The following is a 25768-nucleotide window of genomic DNA, read 5'->3' as shown; positions in this document are numbered from 1 at the left end:
GTGATCCTCCTGCCTCTGCCTCCTTCAGCAAATCCTACCGGCATGCACCACCACAACCGGCAGTCCCATGTTTTCTTTACACATATAAACATGTTGTTTTAAAGCCCAAGAGATGGCACATTTGGTAAAAATGCTTGCTGCACAAGCCTTAATAACCTGAGTTTACTCTCTGGAAATCACAGTATAAGGAGAGAATCGACTCCTGAAGGTTATCTTGTGACATCCATAAATGAGAATCCACACTCACACATACATATCTCAAACATTCACAATAATATAATAAACATTTAAGTTTTAAAATTCTGTTCTGTTCTTGAATTCCTATGGCATATACCAACACACTGCACAAAAGGAAAGTCATCAATACCCACTATGTAATTTGGAGACTTGACAGGAACAAGAAATTTTTTTCATTTTTGCAGGGCTTAAGGAACAACAGCCTTGTACCCAGTATACAGAGTGACCTACCATTAGTGAAGTATCATTAGCTTACATCAAAAATCAACTACTAACCAGGCTACATTTTCACTCCTTAATTCTATTCTTTTCTGGGTAGAAAGGCAAGATCAGAACTATAGAACATTTTTTAATAAAAACTAATATTGTAAACAAAATTGGTATTTTGTATTTTGTGGTTTTCTCTTTGTTTTGAGACAAGGACTCATGTAATCCCAGGCTGACCTTGAACTCATTATCCTCCTGTTTCCACCTCCCAAGTGCTGAGATTATAGGTGTGCATTGCCACACCTGAGTTAAGTAAACACAATTTTAAATTCTGCTAAAACATTATAACCAGGGGCTGAAGAGATGTATTATCAGTTAAGGGCTCTGGCTGTTCTTACAGAGGACCCAGCTTCAATTCCCAGCACCCATATGGCAGCACACAGCTGTTTTTAACCACAGTTCCAGAGGATCCAACACCCTCACACAGACATATATGCAGGTAAAACTCCAATGGTCACCAAAAAAATTAAAATAATAAATATTTTTTAAAGGTAAAGGTTTGTTTAGCTGGGCGGTGGTGGCACACACCTTTAATCCCAGCACTTGGGAAGCAGAGGCAGGTGGATCTCTGTGAGTTCGAGGCCAGTCTGGTCTACAAGAACTATTTCCAGGACAATTAGGACTGCTGCACAGAGAAACTCTGTCTCAGATCAAAAGAAAGAGAGAGAGAGAGAGAGAGAGAGAGAGATTTTTTAAATTATTATCAGTTTATAGTAAACAGCACATAAAAATTTTATCCTCAGAGGTAAAAGCACTTGCTGCGTAAGTCTGGTGACCTGAGCGCAATCCCAGATGCCACATAAAGAAGGGAACAGATGTCACAGATTGTCCTCTAACTTCTACATGTGTACTGTGGCATGGACACATACATGCACACAGGCACACGCCCACACATCATCACCATCATCATAAATAAGTTTAAAAACTAGTGTCAGTCTTAGCGAGGCATGATGGCATGTGCCTATTCTCCAGCTACTTGGAAGGTGAGAATGGACGAGCACTTGGGTCTATGTATTCACGGCCAGCTGGGCGACACACCAAGACCCCATCTTTTAAAAAAGGAAGAAATGTGGATACAGTGGTGCACATCTGTATTCACAGCACTTGACAAGTGGAAGCAGGAGGACTCTCATGAGTTCAGTGCCAACCTGGACTATGCGAGACGACCAAGATGAGAGAGAAAAGGAAATTTCAATCCAATTACCTAGGTGCAATTGTCTAGCAAATAAAGACTTTCCTCAGGATTTTTACCAGTAGTTATAAATAGCATACAGTGTGCTATAGGTAAAATCCTGAATGTCACTAGGTTTGAACCACTAGGTATATGCTCTATTAAATACTGAACATCTCTGTATATGAATTCCATCACCTGAAGAGCAAGAACAGAAAGTACAGTCTTCCTAGAAATGCTGAGGATGGCACTCTCTTACCGGTGATAGGCTTCTCGTCGATACTTTTTCAAGGCATGTTTATCCATGTTAGCAGGTACATCCGCTGCATTCTGTAATCGATCACTCCAGGAAGTTGTCATTTTATTTGTATAATGAATTCTAAAAGAGAAAATCAACAATTTAGTAGTTATTGACACTGGTATACTAACATGCCATTTAAAAAGTTTTTTTTTTTTTTTTTTTTTTGGTTTTTCAAGACAGGGTTTCTCTGTGGTTTTGGAGCCTGTCCTGGAACTAGCTCTTGTAGACCAGGCTGGTCTCGAACTCACAGAGATCCGCCTGCCTCTGCCTCAAACTATAGCTGTAAGATGCATACCTTTAATCCCACACTCAGAAGGCAGAGACAGGATGATTTCTGTGAGTTTGAGACCAGACTGGTCTACAGAGAAAGTTCCAGGATAGCCAGAGCTACACAAAGAACCCGTCTCAAAAAAGACAAAAAGAGAAAAAAGAAAAGAAAAAAAAAGGTGCGATTTTCATCCCATCAGGAAAAACATCCATCGGGAGCAAAGCAGAGAACTGAGTATCTCTGCATTAAGTACTTTGACAAGTAGGCTATTTTACTTTCTTGAAGTTTTCACTTGTTCATTTTACTGTGTTTTTACTACTGTGGAGATCAAACCCAAAGCTTCACACAACTAAGCAAATATTCCAAAACTGAGTTACACTTTTATTAAAATACCCATGTTTGTGAAAACATCTAGAATATAACATTCTAGCATTGCCTTAATGAAGCAGTGCAGCTGTAGTATCTCCCACTCTGAAGACCAACAAGAGATCAGGCCAATTAACATTCCTTCATGGAGGGAAGATTTAGGGCCTGCATGAAATCCACCATTCAAGATTATATACGAGATTATGTAAGGGTAGTCCTTGCTGTATATAGAACTTTACAATGGTATAGCTGCCCAAGAGCCTCTCAAGAGACTAGACAGGTCGCAGGTCCTAGGAGAGAACATACTACATTATTCTGCTAAACGAGCATGGTGTCAAGCCAACACATAGTGACTTACTGCTATACTCAAATTAGTGCGTCTCTCAACCTTCCGCAGAGAAACAACTTCTTGCAGTAGCCAGACATTAACTTAGACCCAAAATGAGCCAAAGTGCAAGTAACAGACTGCAAAGTACTCTGCCACATATGAAACATCTGTGTCACAATCCTCCCAAGGTCCAGGGGTCATTGTGGAAGAGGGGGTGGAAACACTAAGAACCAGAGCCAAGGATGACTTTTAAAAAGTGGTTTCTGGACAGAGCAAAACAAGCTAAACGGAAGGACTCTCAGGCTGACAGAACACCCAAAGCCTTCCCAAGCTTAAGCCAGATGCAACCCCATCATGGAGGAGGAAAATGGGCATGAAGTCCCATCCCCAACAGATAATTTCTGAAAAGGGGAGAGTCACTTTTATTTAAGTGGGTCAGTGGTGGCAAGAAGTGAGAACTTTAACAGTATGTAGTATAATCTTATCAGGCAAGTGTTGCACAGGAGTGTTAGTCAAATAATGGAATACTTTCCAACACAGACAAAAGGATCATAACAATTATTAAAAATGAAGTCACTATTTTACATTAAAATTTAATTTTGGAGGGCTGGAGAGATAGTTTAGTAGCTGAGAGCAATTGTAGCTCTTCCAGAGGACCCAGGTTCAATTCCTAGTCTCCCACATGATTCTCAACCACTCATAACTCCAGTCTGGAGGACCCAGTCTCTCTTGTGACCTCCTCAGGCACCAAGCACACATGTGGTACACATACATACATGCACAGAAAAATGAATAAATCTAATAAAAATTTAATTTTAAAAAAACTTTATTTCAGCCGGGCGGTGGTGGCGCACGCCTTTAATCCCAGCACTCGGGAGGCAGAGGCAGGCGGATCTCTGTGAGTTCGAGGCCAGCCTGGTCTACAAGAGCTAGTTCCAGGACAGGCTCCAAAGCTACAGAGAAACCATGTCTCGAAAAAACCAAAAAAAAAAACCCAAAAAACAAAAAACAAAAAAACCCACTTTATTTTGAAACTGGACGGTGGTGGCACACAGCTTTGATCCAAGCACTTGGAAGGCAGAGGCAGGTGGAGCTCTGTAAATTCAAGGCCAGCTGGTCTACAGGGTGAGTTCCAAGACTGTCAAGGCTACACACAGAAATCTGGTCTCGAAAAACAAAACAAGGAAACAAACAAAAAACCCAACTTTAATGTATCAGAAATAAAAACTTGGAATTTAGCACTTCTTATAATCAACGATCTCCATTCTGAAAATACCGCTGTGAAACTAAAAGTGGGAAGGGGAATCTAAATAATCTCAGCAGTCCAGAGGTGATTTTGCCCTTAATACCTCTTTTATTTATACATATTAAAGTTTATATACTACCTATATTAAGTAATTTATGAAAAATGAAGTTAATGCTATGCCCTCCACTTACATGTCTGTATTGTACTGAGCTGCTGCATTTTATACAGTCCTTGATTAACGCTAGCCTTTGACAGATGGCCAAGTAAAAGCCTAGGAAGCATAGTGGTTACCCAGCTGATTTTATCATTACGGGTCTCCCTTAATGTATCTGCAAATCAACTTATATATAATACATTCCCTTAAAAATCAGAAAAATTAGATGTGAATTTTCTTTCATTCATTTACAAATATTAAAAAACTCATATCGGTAGTTAAAAGTCTCACTTACAACTTAAAGAACATTTTGAAATAGCCCTACAACTTTTTAAAATACACTATAGCCTTTTCTTTGTTCTAAGAGTCTCTCTATAGTGTCCTTGCTGGCCTCAAAATGCAGTCTGAACTTCCTGCTTCAGCCTGGAGCTTGGACTGGATGGACACGAGCATGTGGCCTGGCTCTAGAACATCTTCCCCTCACCCTCGGAACTGAACCTCAGGCCTTACCCTATGCTAGGCACCACTCAACCCAACCCTCTTCTGACTCGGCTGTGAATCCCTTGCCTCAGCCTCTCCATAAGGATTCAATACTAAATTGGCTAAGCTTATTGTTTTTAAGATATGTTACAGCTTTTGTTCCTTGTTATCACAAAAGTAACTACAGAAGGAAATATGCATCTAAAGTATTTTAAGATGAAAGAATGCCAATTTTGCAGAAAAAACTCATAAAAACTGTTATATCAAAACTACTAAATGTCTCAACTTTGAATCTTTCAAAAGCTCATGTCAAGTGGTATGGCGAATAAAACATATAATGAACTTGGGAGGTTAAGAATAGCATTGTTTCTGCAAGTTGGAGGCCAACTTGGGTTACATAGTGAGTTTCAAACCAGCCTGGCCAACAGACCTTGCCTCAAAAAGTGGGATTAAGGCCAGCAAGATGGCTCAGTGGGTTAAAGGCACTTGGTACACAAGCCTGGCAACTTGAATTTGATTCCCAGAACCCACATAGAGGTAGGAGAGCTGGCTGCAAAGCTGTCTTCAGTGCCACATATGTGCCATGGTATGCACACCCACACAGACATCATGCACAATAACACATGGGTGTATGGACTGCAGGTATGTCTGTGTACCACAGACATGTCTAGTGCTCTCATAAACCAGAAGAGAGCATCAGATCCCCTGGACTGTGTTACAGACAAAGTAAACCACTATGTGGGTACTGGGATCAAACCCATATTCTCTGGAAGAGCAGCCAATGCTCTCAACTGTTAAGGCATCTCTCACGCCCCTTATAATTTTTTTAAAAGCATAATTAACAGGGTGGGACCAGAGAAGGCTCCATGGAAAAGCACTTGCCTAGAACACTTATGGCCTTGGGTTCAATCCCGATATCATGAAAAATCAAGTTCAAAAAAAATTTTTTAAATTGTACCTAAGTCATGACCAACGGCTTTTTGCACCCCTACACCTTTTTCTGTTTTAGTGTTGGGGACTGACCCTTGAGCCAGGAATATGCTATGCAAAGCACTCTACCACTGACATCCTTTCATTCAATTCATTTTTTAATCCGTAAATATTCATACCATTTGCCCCAAATTGTACAATAAATTGTTGTCAAAGCCAACACTCAAAAGATTGTTTGTTTGTTTTTAATCACTGTGACTAAGAGCAATTTCTGTTCTTGACTACAGTTCCCAAATCAGGCAGCTCACCACCCCCGTGCTCCACATTAGGGGATGTGATACCCTCTTCACCTTCACATACAGCACACACACACACAAGCACACAAACACACACACACACAAACACCAATACACACGTATCTGCATACTAAAGGGATGGTTAATTCCAAGGGGGTGGGAACATGACTCATGTTTTTGTTTATAACACTTCCAAATGCTAAGTATGCCTTTGATCATCAGTCTCTCAATACCTGTCTCTGTCTGTCTCTTTCAACCCCATGATGCTGAAACTCTACTTTCAGGACTATTCCAAACATCATGCACAGTAAACTTTGTACACAGACAGAACTACATGCATCCCCTCCCATATATAGGCATGGTAGTTCATACTTGTAATACCAGCATTTGGGAGGCTGAGGCAGGAAGATTGCCAAAGTTCAAGACCAGCCTTAGGCTACATAGTGAATTCCAGAATAGCTTGAGCTACAGTGAAAGATCCTGTTTCTAATAGCTGTCTCAGTACACACACACACACACACACAATGTACACAAGCAAATATGTAAAATAAATGAACTACTAAACCTCTACATTTCAAGTTCTGTGTTTCAAAAGCTAATTTGTATACAAGCCTGAAACCCAAAAATACTGCCCACGTTCCTTTTAATGCTCTAACTGTAAAAGTCTTACCCTTGATTCACAAATGTATACAAATTCTGGCTTGATTAATGTAATAATATTTTGCTAACCTTTCAACATGAGGCTTTAGAACAAAAGGTTCCTTGTTCTCTGGTGGAAAATAGCAAAGCTGAGAAGCCTGTGTCCAGAGAGAATGCAGTACCTGCTGCCTTGACAATTTGTTTTTCTGTCTCAAGCAACAGCCTTTTCCTATCTGTGCTCTGAAATTCTAGCTGGAAACAAATTTATCAGGGCGTATTGACCTGCAGTAACAGCAGGAAGACAGGGAATTCACAGCTAACCACAGCTTCATAGCAAGTTTGAGGCCAGCCTGGAATACATGAGACTCTGTCTCTAAAAAAGAAGTGTGCTCTTTCTCTTCCGAAGCCATGACCAAGTCCAAGAACCACACCACACACAACCAGTCCCGGAAATGGCACAGAAACGCATCAAGAAACCCCGGTCACAAAGATACGAATCTCTCAAGGGGGTTGACCCCAAGTTCCTGAGGAACATGCGCTTTGCCAAGAAGCACAACAAGAAAGGCCTGAAGAAGATGCAGGCAAATAATGCAAAGGCCATGAGAGCACGTGTGGAGGCCATCAAGGCCCTGGTGAAGCCCAAGGTGCCAAAGGGCCCCAGCCACAAACTCACCCTTCTGGCTTTAATTGCTCACCCCAAGCTTGGAAAGCGGATTAGAAGCTACATGCCCAGGGGTCGTAGGCTCCAAAAAACAAAGCCCAAGGTTCAAGCCAAGGCAGAGGCCTCAGCTGCAGCTCAGGCTCCCAAAGGTGCCCAGGCCCCTGTGAAGGCCCCATAAAAAAAGGTCTCAGTCTGCCAATGTGAAGACAGATGGACTGGTGTGAACACCTACACAGTATTTGCAGATGTTCAGGACCTTATGCTGTTTTTACAAATAAACTTGAGGCAAGTTCTGTTTAAAACAAAAAAAAAAAAAAAAAAAGAAGTGTAAGGTGTGAAGAATAGTGACTAGCATGCAGAAACACTTGAACCCACAATGCTTTAATACCTCTTCAGAAAGCACTTCATGCTTAGAAAAATGTCTAGTCAACTTCTACTTCCAGGCCCAAAACTTCACGATTCCCATCACATGCCAAAGGTTCTCAGCATATAATAAATCTTCCATGTCAATTTAAGTAAATTAAATTTAATCTACTATCCATAAGCACAACTATTTCAAGAACTAATTCATAAAATCCACCTCAAAAGCAAACCAGAGGGAGGAAGACAGCTCAGTCAGTACAGTGCTTACCTACACACCATGAAGACCTTTCCTCCAGAGCATGACCTAAGCTGAACTCCCAGTGCCTACTGGACAGAGCCCAACAAGAGACCCTGTTTCAAAGAGGTAGATGACATTTCTGAAAATGACACCCTAAGTTGTCTTCTGACCTCCACAAGCTCATACACGCACAAAAATAAACATAAATTGAACAAACACAAAACAAAAAATAAAATGGGTCTAAGGTGCAGTTCAGTTAGAATGCTTATCTAGCAAGCATGAGGCCTTGGGTTCGAACCCCAACATCACATAAATTGGGTGTAGTGATGGATGCCTGATGGAGGTGGGTCTTGTATTAATCTGTTGCTTTCATTGGTTAATTAATAAAAAAACTGCCTGGCCCATTAGTTCCGGCCTCTTATTGGCTAGCTCTTACATATTGATCTAACCCATTTCTAATATTTTGTGTAGTACCATGAGCTGGCTTACCAGGAAAGATCTTAACCTGCGTCTGTCTGGAGTGGGAGAATCATGGCGACTCCTGACTCGGCAGATGCCTGTAATCCAAACAGGGTGGAAGCAAGTTTAGGAATTCAAGGTCATCTTCAGCTACACAGGGAGTTCCCAGCAAATCTGGGTTGCATGAAACTTTGTCATAATAAATAAGTAAATAGTGTGCAACTCCAGGGTAGAGCATGTGCTCACCTCCCACGCACAACCTGGGAAGTTCAGTCTCCAACACCACAGAAAAGAGTAAGAAGAAATTGGGGGCTGAAGATGGTGGAGCTAGTAGAGTGCTTGCCCTGCATGCATAGAAGCCCTGTGTCCAATGTGCCACACCAGGCATGGTGCTGCAGCCTGCAATCCCACCACTCAGAGGGAGAGTGAGAAATTTCAGGTCATCTTTGGCTATGTAATTTGAAGACAGCCTGGGTTGCATGAGACCCTGTCTCAATATAATATTAATAATATAAATAAAAAACAAATCAGATCTTTCACATTCCACATTCTGCATGTTAAGATTATAATGAACCTATCTTGTCTCTATTAGCTCACAGTGTAGTTTTATGACAAACAACAGTAGAAAGAGAAGGTAGAAAATAAATGCTACTCAAGTGCCATGTTAAAGACAGACAAAGCAGGAAAAGGTGAGCATTGTCTATAAATTTAAGAAAGAGGGCAAAATTGAAAAAACTTTTAAAAGACAAAAAAGATAGAGAAAAAAACACAGTCCATAACTCCATTAACAGCTCATTTATTCCAAACATATACATTTAACCTAAATCAAAACATAAGGAAATTATTGAACAAATCCAAACTGAAAGACATTCAACAAAACTAAGCTATACTCAAAATATACATTAAAAAAAAACAAAAAACAATAAACAATAAAAAGCTGGAGAGTTGTACCTCAAAAGTAAATGCGGGGGAGGGGGCTCAGTGGTAAGAGTCTAAAGCCCTAGGTTCAATTCCCAGCGCATGCGCGCACACACACAAAAACCCTAAAGGGTATAAAGTACAATTAATTACTAAATCCTGGACTAGGAGACAGAAGAGTGACATCACTTACAGTACCAAGCAACTTAAGAAGCAAAAGCAGAATTGTCAACCTGGGAAATACAGTGTGACCTTGATTCCAATTACAGACTGGGAAAATTGTCTGTATTCTGTCAATCATGTTTTCAATAAATGCTGATTGGCCAGGCAGGAAGTATAGGTGGGACAACCAAACAGGAAGTAAAGTTGCAGGGTGATGAGAACAGAAGAATGCTGAGAAAGAGGAAGCCATTTCCTCCCAGTCCTGCCAGACCACCAAAGAAGCAAGATGTGTCCTACCACGCTGAGAAAGGTATCCAGTTATGTGGCTAACATAGATAAGGATAATGGGTTAATATGTTATAAGAGCTAATAAGAAACCTAAGCTAATGGGCCAATCAGTTTACAACTTATGGAGACTACTGTGTGATTTTCTTTGGGGCTTACTGACTGTGGGAATTTGGCAGAACAGAAACCCCAACAAGCAAGGCCCTCATGTTACAACAGACAACAACCCAACACAAAAAAGTTCCAAACCAGCACTAGAAACAAGAATTAACCATACAGGTCATTACTAAGATATGATGTTTTGAGTTTTATGTTTGTTTAGTTTTGTATGTTGAGCTCCAAGCCAGGATCTTATACACACCAAGCAAACACTCCACCATGGAGCCGTATACAATTCCAGCACCAAGAAATTTTCAACATTACCTGAAAATCAGATAGTAATGTTATACTCATCTTCAAAATTTTTATGTATGTGTATAGGTGTTTTATGTGCATATATCTGCACCATGTGCATCATTACTACCTGAAGAGGTGAGAAGAGTATATCAGCTCCATTGGAACTAGAGTTAGAGATAGTTGTATGCAAACATGGAGGTGCTGGGAACTGAACCCAGGTCCTTTGGGAGAACCACTAGTGCTCTTAACCACTGAGCCATCTCTCCAGTCCAAAGTTACATTATTTTTTTAATTTTACTTTTTTGTTTTTAGTTGAGCTACACATTTTCCCCCATGCCCTTCTTTCCTCCCCTCTCCCCTTCCACACTCCTCCCATTGCGTTACTTTTAAAAAGTGATAATAGTACTGTAGTTTTGTAGGGCACTCTTCTTATGTTATTCAAATCAAAATTCTAAAGAATGAAATGCCTTTATGCTTATAACTTATTTTTAAGTGGTTCTAGATTTAAAACATTGTAAGTAAAGCCAATGGCTCAATAGTAAAGGCAAGGGATCTGCTACCAAGCATGACAACCTGCATTTGATCCCCAGAACCCACATGACTGAAGAAGAGACCTCTACACACACCCCCAGAGGCACACATGCACTTCCCTCACACACAAAATAAAAAAATGTAAAAAAAAAAAGTTCAAATTATATGCAACAATATAAAGTAAGATAGCCATTGTTGATTACTGGTAAATCCAGGTGAAAGATATAAAAGAATTTATTAGACCATCAATAATTTTCTATAGAATTAAAACTTTCGGGCTGGAGAGATGGCTCAGTGGTTAAGAGCATTGTGTGCTCTTCCAAAGGTCCTGAGTTCAATTCCCAGCAACCACATGGTGGCTCACAACCATCTGTAAAAAGAGGTCTGGCGCCCTCTTCTGGCCTTCAGGCATACAGACAGAATATTGTATACATAATAAATAAATAAATATTTAAAAAAAAAAGAATTAAAACTTTCAAGTAAAAAAATTTGGATAAAAATGTAAACTGATGCACAGAAGAAAAAATAATGAAAACCACACAAGAGCTATTGGCAACACAACTGAAAGACTTAGAAATCAGCACTAGAAGCTGGGTGTAGTGACACACTGAGCCCAGTACTAGGAAGACAGAGGAAGAAGAAACAGGAGTTTAAGGTCATGTGTGCCAGGCTGGGTTCCTTAAGAATCTGTCTCAAAAACAAAACAAAGCAATCAATGACAGAAAATTGAGTAAGTTTTCCAGTTAGAGGATCAAGGAGAAAATTGTTTAAAAGAAAAAAAATAGGGAGGGGTTTAGTGGCACTCCTGGAATCCCAGCACTTGGAAGCAAAGACAGGAGGATTACCTGGAATTGGAGGCCAGCCGTGAGGATCACTTCAAATGAGAGGCTGACTACTTTACATGGTGAATTCCAGACTAGCCAGGGCTACCATTAAAAACCATATCTCAAAAAAGCAAAACAGAACAGGGGCATCCAGATTACTCTGCAGATAAAGGTGTTTGCCACCAAGCCTTATGACCTGAGTTCAATCTCTGGGTCCCTCATGGTGGAAGAAGAGAACCAATACCCACAAGCTGTCCTCTGTCCTATCCTATGTGTAAACAAAGGCATGTTCCTGCATGTGCATGCATGTGGGTGTGTGTTTACACACAGTAAATAAAATGTAATTTAAGCAAAAAAGAAAAAATAAAAAGAGAGGGAGGCGGGCCCGGCGGTGGTGGCGCACGCCTTTAATCCCAGCACTTGGGAGGCAGAGGCAGGCGGATCTCTGTGAGTTCGAGACCAGCCTGGTCTACAAGAGCTAGTTCCAGGACAGGCTCCAAAACCACAGAGAAACTCTGTCTCGAAAAACCAGAAAAAAAAAAAGAGAGGGAAGCAAAAACAATTTTATTACATTTATTATCGCGGGGAGGGGGCATCGGTGCCACAGATGAACATGGGCCTTGGAGGATAACTTGTGGAATTAATTCTCTTTTTCCACTGTCAACCACAGGGATCAAACTCAGGATGCCAAGCTTGCAAGACTTCTGCCTTTACCTGCTGAGCCACCTCTCTGCCCCAAGGGAAGAAAAATTTTAAGTTGAGTCTGGTGGGCAAAGACCTATAATCCCAGCTATTCTGGAGGCTGAAAGCAGGCAGACTCTAAGTTCAAGGTTGGCCTGGGTTACAGGGCAATTTCTAGGCCAGCCTGGACAACTTGTGGAACGCTTTATCAAAACAAAACATTTGGGGAGGGGAGGCTGAGAATATGTTCAGTGGTAGAGCCCCTGCCTAGCATACACAAGCTTCCAGTACCACAGTAAGACATTACATATTAGATGTTCCAGCAACTAAAACAAGGAACTTTAAAAATATGTATTTCTCCCTAAAAGCCTATAGACTATCTAACAAAACCCTAGTACCAGGTATAGGCAACTTCCTTTAAAGTAGTGTATTGGGGGAGGGGGTTGGAGGGATGGCTCAGCAGTTAAGAGCACTCACTGGCTGCTCTTCCAGAGGATCTGAGTTCAACTCCCAGCAACCAATGGTGGTTTACAACCATCTGTATATAATAGAATCTGACGCCCTCTTCTGGCCTGCAAGGATACATGCAAGTAGAGCACTCATATACATAAATAAATCTTAAAATTGTCAGAGAAGCCTAAGAGACCCCCAAAATAAAGCTATTGCCAATGCCCTTGAGAGCCTCCCAAAAACTGAAGGTAAGACCCTATTGCTGAAGACATGACATACTTCAGCTAGAGGACTTGGAGGACCTGACAGAGAAATGATCTAGTCTCCTCCCCAAGGACTAGCTCTTATAGCATCTGAAGAAGTAATGCAAGCTGCCAAGAGAGAAAAGCATCAACAGTCCTAACAAGCTGTAATGCTTATGAACCACGACAATGACCAAACTGACAAGACATCCCTAAAGATGCAATAGAGGCACTTACATCCTGGAAGTAATCAACAGCTTTCTAACTAGACTTCCGGCCACTCAACGGGAGGGAATTCATGCTTGGCACTGTAATCCTAGCTAAGTAGCTGTGGCTGGGGAGGACACGGAACCTAGAGGGGACCCTATTCCTGCCAATTCCTAAACAGTGTAACTTCTAACTGCACTCTAAACACTTGTCCTTATTCTAACAGGTAGTGTAGTTCTCACCCTCCTCAAGAACACATCCTCCATTTTCTCTCTCTCTCTCTCTCTCTCTCTCTCTCTCTCTCTCTCTCTCTCTCTCTCTCTCTCTCTCTCAGCCCAACTAACAGATCTACAACACAACCCCTACACCTAAGGTTCAGAGGAAGTGTGGAAGAAGAGGAACTCTGAGCCAAAGCATCACCATGTCTGCTGTGAGACAGTGTCTGTTTACATGTGACAGGGATGCTGCACCCATGGACACTCAACAATATGGCTGCCTAAACAAGACCTGAAAAAAATATCACTATCAACTGACATACCAACATGGATGGGGAAATCTCACAAGGCCCACTCCAATATGAGGAGCTATAGGGAATTAATAGTTGCTAAGAAAGTCAGAATCAGTCTTCTTTAGGGATGAGCTCCCTGACAGGTTATTCAATTCCAAGTAGTCAGCTCTAAATATATACAGATATCAGCAATACTAAATGAACTCACCAGGTTATATTTATAAATTTGTTAGGAACACATATATGTAACAATAATAAAAAAGAGACTATGAATTTGAGAAAGGTGGTGCACTGGAGGTGTGGAGGGGTTAAAGTAGGAAGATTATATATAGTACTCATGTATAAAATTCTCAACAAAAAAGAAACTAGTTAAATAAATTATTGTTTGTTTTTTGAGATGTGGTCTCATGGATCCTAGGCTGGCCTTGAACTCCATGTGTAGCCAATGACCTTAAGCTCCTGATCTTTCTGCTTTCACCATTGCTGGCCTCACTTTTTTTTTAAAGACATTAAGTTTCAGGTGCCAGATTTCCCAAGTAGATCCTGTCACACTGGCTATTTCGTGTGACATTCCTGGTAATAGTTCCCAGCCAACAAAGCCACACAAATGGTAGAACAAATCATTCACTCATCTCCAAATCAACTTCATCTTTCTGTTTCTGTACTCAGCATAAAAAGGGGGAGTATTTTTGCTATCTATCCTACTACTAGAGGATTTACTGCTGTTGGGTTTTTATTGTTGCTAGCTATTTTCTGAAAACCTTGGCAAACAATCACCATAGGATGCAATCAAATTTCAATAAATAGTTACATAAAACAGGGCATACTGGCCCTCACCTGTAATTCCAACCCTGCAGAGGTTGAAGAAGGAGACTAGAAGGTTGGAGGCTAGCCTGAACTGAGTTCCAGACCTGCTTAAGAAACAGTGAGATCCCCGTTTCAAGCCCCCTTCCCTTTCACCCCTTCAAAAGATAAATCTTTTATGACTTAGTGGGGCTGGAGAGGCAGCTGAGTGAATAAGCACATTTGCTGCTCTTCGGGAGAACTGGAGTTTAGGTCCCAGCTCCCACATGCTGGCTCACCACCATATGCAACTCCAGCTCCAGACCCAATGCCCTCTTTTGATACTGATAGGCACCAGGCACACACACACACAGGCAAAACACACACAAAAGATGAATAAATCTAATAAAAAAGTACTTAGTGGGTCAAATGACAAGATTTTAGCACTCTATGGCAATCTGTTACCAACTTCATTTGATCAAATTAACTTCCTGGGTTTGACCTAAAAAACTCAACCTAAACCAATAAATAAATACATGATTCTCTTTATTCATTCTGCTCTAGCTTCAAAGAATCCAAGTAGCATTATCTTATAAAGAGCTTACCAGAACATTCTGGCTTTATCTCGTAATACTGCCCTTAAAATGTATACACAAGGCCTTCTCCTGGCTTAGAGTAGTGTTTGCTACTCACACGTCACCTAACATATGCCTTAGTAGTTAACATTTCCTGTTAGATGTTGTCATAAAAGCATCATGTCAACAAAAATTTACTAAAAGCACGCATGCCAGGCGCTGCCTACTGCAGTGCAGAAAGGCCTGCTACAAAGCATCACAACTGAAAATCCCTAGAAACATGGACAGCACAGTGGCAATATGTACACAGCAATCCTCACTAATGAGATCTGAGAACACCCATGGTGGCTCACTTGAGAAGCTTACGCAGGTCGGCCTCAAAGTGAGACCTTATCTCATAAAGCTAGAAACAAATAGCATTAAACATAAATGCCATAAGATTTAGGCAGGCTGGTTTTTTTTGTTTTGCTTTAACTGAGTTAAGCTTTTTGGAAAGAGTGAAGCAGTAGCACACAACCTCTCTTTTTTTCGAGCCCAGGCAAGCATGATGGCTCATGCCTATAATCCCAGCACTTTGGAGAGCTGAGGTAGAAGGATCCCAAATTGGAGGTCAGCCTAAACCACACAGTCCATTCAAGGTATGGATGGGTCCTGGGCCAGGGGGAGAGGAGCACACCATGAGCACTTAATGAGGCTCTATCTCAAAGTAAAACAAAAAAGGTCTGGGATACAGTTCAGTAGAAGATTGCATTGCCTAGCCTAAACTTGACCCAAGTTCAATTTCCAGTGGAGAGAGAAGTCAATCTTACAGAGTCTTTTAAAAATTATTTTTGGGTTTGTTGTTGCTGCTGCTGGTTTTTGAGGCAGGGTCTCTAGTAGCCCTGGCTGTCCTGAACTTGCTATGCAGACCAGGCTGGCCTTGAACGCAGAGATCCACCAGCCGCTGCCTCTCCAGTGTACCACCACACCAAACTGAGAGCCTACAGTTTAGACCAGGCCAAGTAGTGTGTTCCCCAGTACTCTGAAGGCTGAAGCAGGGTTTTTAGGACAACCTGGAATGCATAACAACATTTGGGGTCTCATGGAAACCCCAAATAAACAGCAATAACACCATTCACACCAACTTTTTCTAAATACCCTATTTTGTACACTACTTTCCTCATACAACAGAAAGTCTTGTCACATAAAAGAACACTCCTCCTCGTAACAGTACTCCATAATCTGGCTTTCTTCATCTAGTAAGGCCAGCAGGCACTCTGAGTATTTGTATTGATCTTACTGAAGTTATAAACTTCTGGCTGACTGTACGTTTTCATAGAACAGAGCCTTGAAGGTCATCATCTTATTTTACAGTTTAGCTGGTTCTAAATTCTAGGTTGAGAATAATGCAACAACCAACTTAATTTGTTTCTTGCTTTCATTGAGCTTTATGGTAAAAGTGAAGCAACAAGACTAATTTTCAAGCCCATGCATGGTGAAACAAGTCTGCTAACACCTGCACTTAGGGAAGCTGAGAAAGATCCCAGGTTCGAGGCCACCAGGATACACAGAACAGATTCACGCTGTAATGGAAATGCTCTTTGAAAGTATGTGTGGTAGCATCAATCCAAGTATCAACGGCCCAGAATAATCACTTTGCCACTGCAAGACACCCTCAAAGCTTCTATTTCAATTTCTAATTAGCTGGCTTCTTGAACTGAACCTCCAAGGCCAGATGTCTTCATTTGGATCAAATGGAAAATGCTAAGGTGACTACTGAAGCCTTTCCTGTAGTCACTATGTCTTCCATTAATGGCACTGTTTTAACATCTTCCCCTTCACGTGCCAGCTAAGAAATTTACATTCCTTAATAAATAGCCTGTGGTCATTATGAAACAATGTGTGGACGGGCGCGGGCAGAGACGTGGTGGAACACACGCAATCGTGTTTAGTGACTAGTCATTTCAGAGCGCTGTAGTAGAGCACAGCTGTGAACAACTCCAACACAGACCTTCATCTACTGCTTTGAACAGCCAGGGCCAGGCAAAACCAATAGCCCAAAGTGGTGTAGTAACAGGCCCCAGGTGGCATATCGCCCTGCGGGGCTTCGGGGGCCCCAGGAAAAAGGCAAGGGACAGACCGCCCCCAAACGTCTTTTGGGGGCGACTTGCAATCGCTGTAAGCGTTTCAGGAAGTGCTGCACAGCACAAAACTGGCTCGTGGGCCATTCCACGGCTGGGTCCAGACCCTACCAGGCTCGCAGTCCCCGGGAGAAGCCCCGCGCCCGCCCCACGACGAGAACGGAGGCGAGGCTGCCCGCCGAGCGGGACGACTGGGGACGGAGAGCGGCGCTGGCCCGCTCCGCGAGAAAGGCGGGGTCCCAGCGAGCCGACGCCGGGGAAACAATGGCGCGAGCGTGACGTGGGCCGGGGGCGTCGCCGCCGCGCGGGGAAGGGGCTGCGGCCGGGCGGGGGCGGCCGGGTCAGGGGCGTGCGCCACCCCGGGGTGCTGAGGCCGCGGGCGCGCGGGCGGATCTGGGCCCGGGTGGGGGCCCTGAGGAAAGGACGCCCCGGGCGGGCGGCAGGGGCCGCGGGGTCGCGCACTCCGCCGCGCATCCTCCCCAGCCCGCTCGCTCGCCGCCCGCTCCAACCCCCCTCCCTCCCGCCGCGGTGCCGCCGCACTCACCGGCCCCGCCGCACCGCAGCAATCCTAGCGCGCAACTGCCGCAGCCGCCTCGGCGCGCGCCCTCCCCGCCCCCGCCGCCCCGGCACCGCCCCCAGCTCGCGCCCGGCCAGGGACCAGCGCTCTGTTCCGTACTCGGGCTGTGCCGCAAAAGCTGGTCACGGCGATGCTCTCTGGAGGGTGGGTCTGCCTCAGCACCTTACAGGGCTCGAGGAACTTCAACCACAGAACCCCCGGGGCTTCTGAGCTCTGGAGGTGATGCCCCTAAAGAACCCAACCATTTCCTTTGATAATCACCGCTTGGCGTTTTGCCTGTGCCCTTCCGCAGAGGGCTGGCTACCCCGCCCCCACCTAAGTGACCCCGCCTACTCTGCCGGAGGCGTTCCCTTGGGTGGAAAGAGTGTCCCTCACTAGGTCTAGCTGTCTAGTCTTGTAGACTGCTGAACCTGAGGGCCTCTCTGGCCAGACCCTTTCTAGAGACCCTTGAACTCAACTCCGTTGTAACCAAAAGGACCAGCTTTGGTCATTTCAGAATGAGTTCAAATCCTAGTTTCGCTCTTACCAACTGAGTGAACTTGACCGAGGACTCTGACTCCACCCAATTATCTCATCGAAGACTACACAGATAGAATGAAATAATAAAGACTCCAGGCTTATTTCTGGCTCTTGGCGAACAATAAAAAGTAGCAGTTGTACCGCCACCCATTACCGCACTTCACCACAAGAAGAGTCATCCAAGACAGAAAGCCCACTATGTCCAGAACATTGCATTCCTTAGTCTGGGCAGCTTTGGAGTTCCATCTCAAAGACCAAGTCCTAGCCCTGGAAGCCTTTGAGATCAAACTGATCTAATGGCTCTTGGACCCTGGACTTTGCCCAACGTCTTCTCTGATTTGATCCCTTCCATTGTTTTTATTTTTCCTCTGGATCTTTGACGGCCTTAGGCGCATGGCTGATTTTGATTGTATCATCCAAGACTAATCCGAGGTTTTGTAATAGCATCATAATCAAGAAAGACTACGGCTTCCACTTCATAACGGAGCCTCGCGTTTGCGCAGTAAGGCTTGCGGTGCACACTGAATGTGTGTGGTGACTTGGCTGAAGTCCTAGCTAGTGGAGATGCTGGGACCCATGCATAAGGATTGCTTGAGCTCAAAATCTGAAGCTAACCTGAACAATCTAATGAAAGAAAGAAAAAAGAAGAGAGAAGGGAAGCAAAGGAGGGAGAGGAAAAAAGCAAGGAAAGCAAGGAGGAAGGAGAAGAAACGGGAAAAAAGAGAAGTTCTTGGCAGACACACTATTGACTCATACTAAACTTGCAGTCACCTTGAACAGCCAAGTTCTTTCAGTAAGGCTCCACTCCAGCTTTTACCTACTCCCTCCTGGGTTTTTCACACTGGGCTAGGTCAGCTGAGGATAAGCCCCCAACCTTTCACCTAACCTACTAGACTTTCCAAAGTGGAAAATGACATACAACAGTTTGCAGTTAGTTTAACACACCTTTAAAACAAATACAATTTTTATAAAGCCTGGTTTTGTAGGTCTGGGGTGGTGCACACCTTGAATCCCTCTCTGGAGGAGAGGCAGGTGGATCTCTAAGTTCAAGTCCAGCCTGGTCTATAGAGCAAGTTCTGGGCCAGCCAGGCCTAGAAAGTAAGCCCCTGTCTCAAAATAAGTAAAAAAACTCCCAGTTCTGTGAATAAAGACATTTTTCACTGTCTATACATGTAATGTGAGCACAGCAGAAAACAGAAAAAGCAGAGCACACTCAGAAGACAAAGAAGCGTGTAACAACTGTGTGTTAACAATGCAGAGCACACTCAGAAGATAACAAAGCGTGTAACAACTGCATGTGTAAACAATGCTCTTCTTTCCATGACGAGAGTCTAGGTGGTATTTATTTATTTATTTATTTTCCTTTTTCTGTTTGTTCATTGGACTCTTTAACATAGGTTAGTCTCAAACTCAAAGAATCCTCCTACTTCAGCTGGAATTTTAAATATGAGCCATCATGTCTGGTTTTTCTTTATACTTCTTCACAAATTATCCTACATTGTGTTGCTTTTATAATACATCTAGGAGGTTGGGGTGATGTTGCTGCTAAAGCCTGAGGACCTGAATTTGGCTCTCCAGGATGCTTTATAAAAAAGCCAGGATGGCTGTATGTGCCTATGATCCCAAGGCCAAGAGGTAGAAACATGAGGATGCTCTGGGCTCCCTGACCTGCCAATCTAGCCAATTAGTTAGCCTAGGTTCAGTGAGACTATCTCAAGATACTTGGTGGAAGGGGCTAAGGAGATAGCTCAGTAGTTAAGAGCACTGATTGCTCTTTCAATAATGGCTGTAACTCCAGTTTCAGGGGATTTGATGCTTTGGCCTCCACTGTCATTGCCTGCACGTGGTACCCATATTCATTTAAGAAACTTTTTCTTTTAATTTGTGGAGGGTCTGGAAAGATGGTTTAGCAGTTAAGAGCCCTTGCTACTCATCTAGAGGACCCAAGTTCAGTTCACAGCATCTACATGGCAACTGTGTGCAAGCTAACACAAATTTTTTTAGTTATTTAGACACCCACACACTTACATAAACACACATGTGCACGCTCCCCCCCCCACACACACACAGGTCTGCATTCCTATACACTTACATACACACACAGGTCTACATGCCCACACACTTAAACAAACATATGGAGTTGGGTGTATAAGCACTTAAATACTGTGTGTATTTTTTTTTCTGGTTTTTCAAGACAGAGTTTCTCTGAAGCCCTTGCTGTCCTGGAACTCACTCTGTAGACCAGGCTGAGCTTGAACTCTGAGATATCTGCCTTCCTCTGCCACTCGAGTGCTCTGACAAAAGGAATGCTCCACAGTTGCCTGGCTATAGAGCATATTTTACATTAAAAGTATATAAAATGGACCAAGCAGAGCCAGACCTAATGGCACACACCTTTAATTCCAGCACTCAGAAGCAGAGGCAGATGGCTCTCTGTGAGTTAAAGGCCAGCCTGATCTACAGAGCAAGTCCCAGGACAGCCAGGGCTACACAGAGAAACCCTGTCTTGGAAAAACAAAACAAAACAAAAACAAAACAACAACAAAAAAAAACACTACAGGGCTGGGTAGTGGTGGTGTGTGCCTTTGATCCCCAGCACTTAGAAGACAAACTCAGATCTCTGAGTTCAAGGCCAGCCTAGTCTACAGAGTGAGTTCCAGGACAGCTAGGGTTATAGAGAGAAACTCTTGTCTCAAAGAAGCAAAACCACAACAAACAAATGAAAAAAAAGTATATAAAATGTCTTGGTTGGAGAGATGGCTCAGTGGTGAAGAGCACTGGATGCTCTTCCAGAGGACAGGGGTTTGAATCCCAGCACGCATATGGCTGCTCACAACCATCTCCAGTTCCAGGGAATCAATACTCTTTCTTCCTAGAACACACATGCAGTATACAGACATGCAGGCAGGCAAAACATCCATACACATAAAAAACATGAAAATAACTTTTAAAATTAAAATACATAAAATATAAACATAAATTTAGAATCAGCCTCAATACCTACCAAAGGGGCATAACTAAATAAAACACAGAATATTCATATAAAGGTATTCTGTGTAGAATTTAAAAGGAATCTTCTCTCTCGACCTTAGCCGGGCGGTGGTGGCACACACCTTTAATCCCAGCACTCGGGAGGCAGAGGCAGGTGGATCTCTGTGAGTTCGAGGCCAGCCTGGTCTACAAGAGCTAGTTCTAGGACAGGAACCAAAAACTACGGAGAAACCCTGTCTCAAAAAAAAAAAAAAAAGGATCTTGAACTATATACTAACATAAATCAAATGTATGTGTGTGCATGTATATATACACACAAATACACACACATGCACACACGCATATCATATAACCCAGGTTTCCTGTAAATTCAAGGATGACCTTGAACTCCTGCCAAGCTAAGCTGGTTGTAACTGAGGACTAAGGAAGCTGGGGCATCCATCATGAGGGGCTTGAGTGGGATCTCTAACCTGACATTGGTTGGAGAATTTCAGCACTGTTTGGTCTAAGAAGCCATTCCACCTTGGCCTTAGATGGCCAAGCGCCAGACTTCCAGCTAAAACACTTGCATGATCGTTCCATCAATCCTCCTTAGGATTTCTATTCTTTCATATTCCTAGACACCAAGGCTGAGGCAACTCTAAGAAAGGAAAACATTTAGTTGGAGCTGGCTTACAGTTCAGAGTTTTAGTCCAGGATCATCATGGTGGGAAGCACAGTTCACACATCCGACTGGTGCTGGAGCGCTCCTATATCCAGATCATCAGTCAGCAGGGAGAGAGAACAAGCGAGCCATTGGGTCTGGCTTGAACTTCTGAAACCTCAAAGCTCACCCCTACAAAGCTAAACCTACTCTAACAAGGTCACATATTCTAATCCTTTCAAATAATGCCAGCCCCTGGGAGCCTATAGGGACCATTTTCATTCAAACCACCATACCATCTGATCAACACTGTTTTAATACAAAGTACTATAAGCCTTGATTCAGCCAAACTATGAGCAGTGCTCACAGCTCACTTGGCAGTTTTTCTACTTCTTGGCAGAAACTTTCTTCACTGTGCATTACGTACTGACCTTGTGCCTAACTAACACTAATCAGTACAGATGTGAGTGCCTGCCTTCACAGAATTTGCTGACAATCTGGAAGACGAACTTTAAATAAGTAAATAAGGCTGAAGATACAGCTCAGTGGGTAAAGTTTACCTAGCATGCACGGATCTCAGCCATTTTTTAAATGGATATTTTTATTAATTTTTTTGAGAACTTCACACATACATACAATGTATTTTGATCATATTCTCTCCCCACCCATCCCAGATCTACTCCCCTGCCTCCCAACCCTTCTGTCTTCATGCCTGCTAGGTAAACACCATACAAAACCAGGCAGGACCAGCCGGCTGCCAACCCTGACAACCTGACTTTAATTCCTGGGACTTAGATGGTGGAAGGAAAGAACCAACTACACGAAGTTGTCACCAGACCTCCATGTGCACATAAATAAATAAATATTAAATGTTAAGGACTGCCGGGCGGTGGTGGCGCACGCCTTTAATCCCAGCACTCGGGAGGCAGAGGCAGGCGGATCTCTGTGAGTTCGAGACCAGCCTGGTCTACAAGAGCTAGTTCCAGGACAGGCTCCAAAACCACAGAGAAACCCTGTCTCGAAAAACCAAAAAAAAAAAAAAAATTTTAAGGGCTATGCTGGTGCACACCTGTAATCCCAGCACTCAGAAAGTGGAGGCATGAAGATCAGAAGTTCAAAGCCATTCTCAACTACAAGTCTAGCATGTGCAAGGCCCTAGGTTCAATCCTCCATATTCCAATACAACAAAAGTATCAAATAACAGTCCCAGAAAGAGCAAATCTATGCACTACTGATGACTCGGAGCCCTACCGTCAGTACACCAGAGAAGAATTCAAAGGATAAAACAGAGGAGTGGCAAGAATCAGATTCACAATTTAAATATTATTCACCAGCCAATTACCCCCATGAAGTTATAAAAAGTAACTCATTTGTTTGTTGGAGACTTCTACTGGATATCTACAACATGGGAGATGATCTACAACTGTTAGCAAAATTATTTTATTTCTTGAACATTCACCAAACAGAAGACTCTAGAGATTAAAAATGTACCTTCTACCCATATCCTCTCAGAGTTGGTACACAACTATTAGGAAATGAGATACTGAGTAAAGCCTGAAGAAAGGTAACATTAGGTCTCAACTATTAGGCCCATGCCAGATTAATGACCCCAACGTGCTTCAGAATTTCAGAGAGATATATTATTTTATTTGCTTACTTATTTTGTAGGACTGTGAATTGAATTTAGGGTCTCGTGCATGCTAGGCAAGCACTCTACTACTGACCAATACCCTCACACACCCTGCAATGTCTCCCTTGCTGAGACAGAACCTCAGTAAGTTACCCAAGCTGGCACTGAGTCTGCCACCTTTCCATCTCAGCTCTCCAAGTAGCTGGGACTACAGAGCTGTGCACAAGACCCAGGAGGACTCTTGAAGACACAAGAGAATCAGGATCAAACATACAGAGATACCGTGTCATGAGCATGGTGCCTCACATTTATAATCCTATCACTGGGGAGGCTGAGGCAGGAGAACTGCTGAGTTCAAGGCCAGCCACGGCTACACACAGGGAAGATTCTTGTCTCAAAAACCAGAAATGAAGGAGAGCAACAACCACGAAAAGTAGGAGTGTTAGTAAATGTGGATAAATCTGAATCCTTATGCTTATGAACTGCTGACGGGAATGTAAAAAAATAGCAAATTGCAGTAAAAAACAAATCAGCAGGGTTTTTTTTTAACCTAAACACAAAATTACCATGTGATTTAACAATCCCAGTTCCAGATAGATCTTCAGGTGTCCATTAACACAGAAATGAATTAAAAATGGTGTACACATACAACTTTTCAGCCATAAATATAAGTTTTGATACATGTTACAAACTGGATGATAAATTGAGTGTGGTGGCATACACCTATAATATAACCCTGGTACCTGGGAGCAGAGGGTAAATCATCCTTAGCTAGTCAGAGGCATATACAAGATGCTGTCTGAAAAAATTAAAAATTAAAAACAATTGAGCCAGGTATGCTGGCACACGGTTATAATTACAGCATTTGGGAAGCCAAGGAGATTGTAGGTTCAAGGCCAACCTGTGATACACAGTTATACCATCTCAGAGAAATAACCTATGATATAGGGTTATACCATCTCAGAAAAACAACCTGTGATACACGGTTATACCATCTCAGAAAAACAAACCAAAAAAGGAGTAAGTTTTGACAGGCTTTCTAGGAACCTAAAAACATCACACCAAGTGAAAGACACAGACACAAAAGGTCTAATGTTATACTGAGGCAGAATTAAATGACAAGAAAAGTTAGGGGACACGAGGAAAGGAGTGGTCTCTACTCCAGAACTGTCTACGCCTTTACACGCATACCTTCCTTCATAACAACTAGATATTATCAGACAGGCAGTGACTCAGAAACTTCAGTACAACCAATAAAATCAAACCTGCCACAGAGATGATGACTGTTTCAGACCTCAAACAAACATCTGCAACAAATAAACTTCAGGCAGGAATGGGGAGACCCTGAGTTTAGCTGGGTTGATCGGTGTTCCTGTCTCCTTGCTACATCTATGCAATGCACCTTATAAAACTGCGATTTCATTGACAAGAAAACATTTGTTGTTGTTTTGTTCTTGTTCTAACACAGGATCTTGTGCTGGAGAAACGGCTCAGTGGTTAAGAGACCTTGCCGTACTTCCAGAGATCCCAGGTTTGATTCCCAGCAGCCACATGGCTGCTCACCACTGTAGCACCAGTTCCAGGGGACCTGAAAACATCTGGGCTCCAAGATCACCAGGCACGAGTATAGTACACAGGTATATAGGCAGGTAAACACTCATACACGTAAAATAAAAACAAATCTTTTTGTGGGTGGGGGGTTCTAAACAGGTTTCTCTGTAGCTTTGGAGCCTGTTCTTAAACTCACTTTATAGACCAAGCTGGCCTCGAACTCACAGACATCTGCCTGTCTCTGCCTTCCAAGTGATGGGGTTAAAAGCATATGCTAACACTGCCTGGCACCCCAACTTGTCTATGTAGGCACTAAAGATGGAGCCCAGGACACTGTGGATGCAAGGCAAGCACTCTACTGAGTTACATCTCCAGCCCCTGAGAGAATTCTTCAACATTAAAAAAAAAAAAAAATAGAAGTGGCATTCCTGTAATCTTGGAACTTTTTGCTTGGGAGGCAAAAGCAGAGAGCACTGCTGTAAATTCAAGGCCAGTTTGTGCTGTGTCGAGAAATCCTGTCTCAAAAAACGAGACAGGAAGCTAAAATAAATAAAACATCTCATATGTTTTTGCTTCATTTTGAATGCCACCTAATATTTAAGTGATTGCATAGTTATGTTTATGTTTGTGGGGACACAAGTTGTGGGAGCTGGAACTTGGATCACCAGGCTTGGGGGTAAACTCCTTGCATGCTTAGCCATTTCAGTGGCCCAGATTCTACTTAGTTTTTTTTTTTTAGTGCTGGTTCATAGAAAGATCATTTAATAAGAA

The 25768-nt window shown here is 42.8% G+C and overlaps 1 protein-coding gene across 1 annotated transcript in view; it reads right to left on the bottom strand.

The window, feature by feature from the left end:
- The window catches only part of Nt5c2 (5'-nucleotidase, cytosolic II), a 141038-nt gene that overhangs the window by 63007 nt on the left and 52263 nt on the right, over positions 1–25768 (bottom strand). Inside the window, exon 2 of the mRNA XM_057777186.1 lies at positions 1935–2054. Within this exon, the coding sequence (XP_057633169.1) occupies positions 1935–2054 (120 nt within the window). The remainder of the gene's footprint in view (positions 1–1934; positions 2055–25768) is intronic.

Source organism: Chionomys nivalis, chromosome 8 (genome assembly GCF_950005125.1).
Source record: "Chionomys nivalis chromosome 8, mChiNiv1.1, whole genome shotgun sequence".
Classification (NCBI taxonomy): Eukaryota; Metazoa; Chordata; class Mammalia; order Rodentia; family Cricetidae; genus Chionomys; species Chionomys nivalis.
The sequence above is the reverse complement of the archived record's forward strand: the minus strand, read 5'-3'. Positions and strand labels throughout refer to the sequence as shown.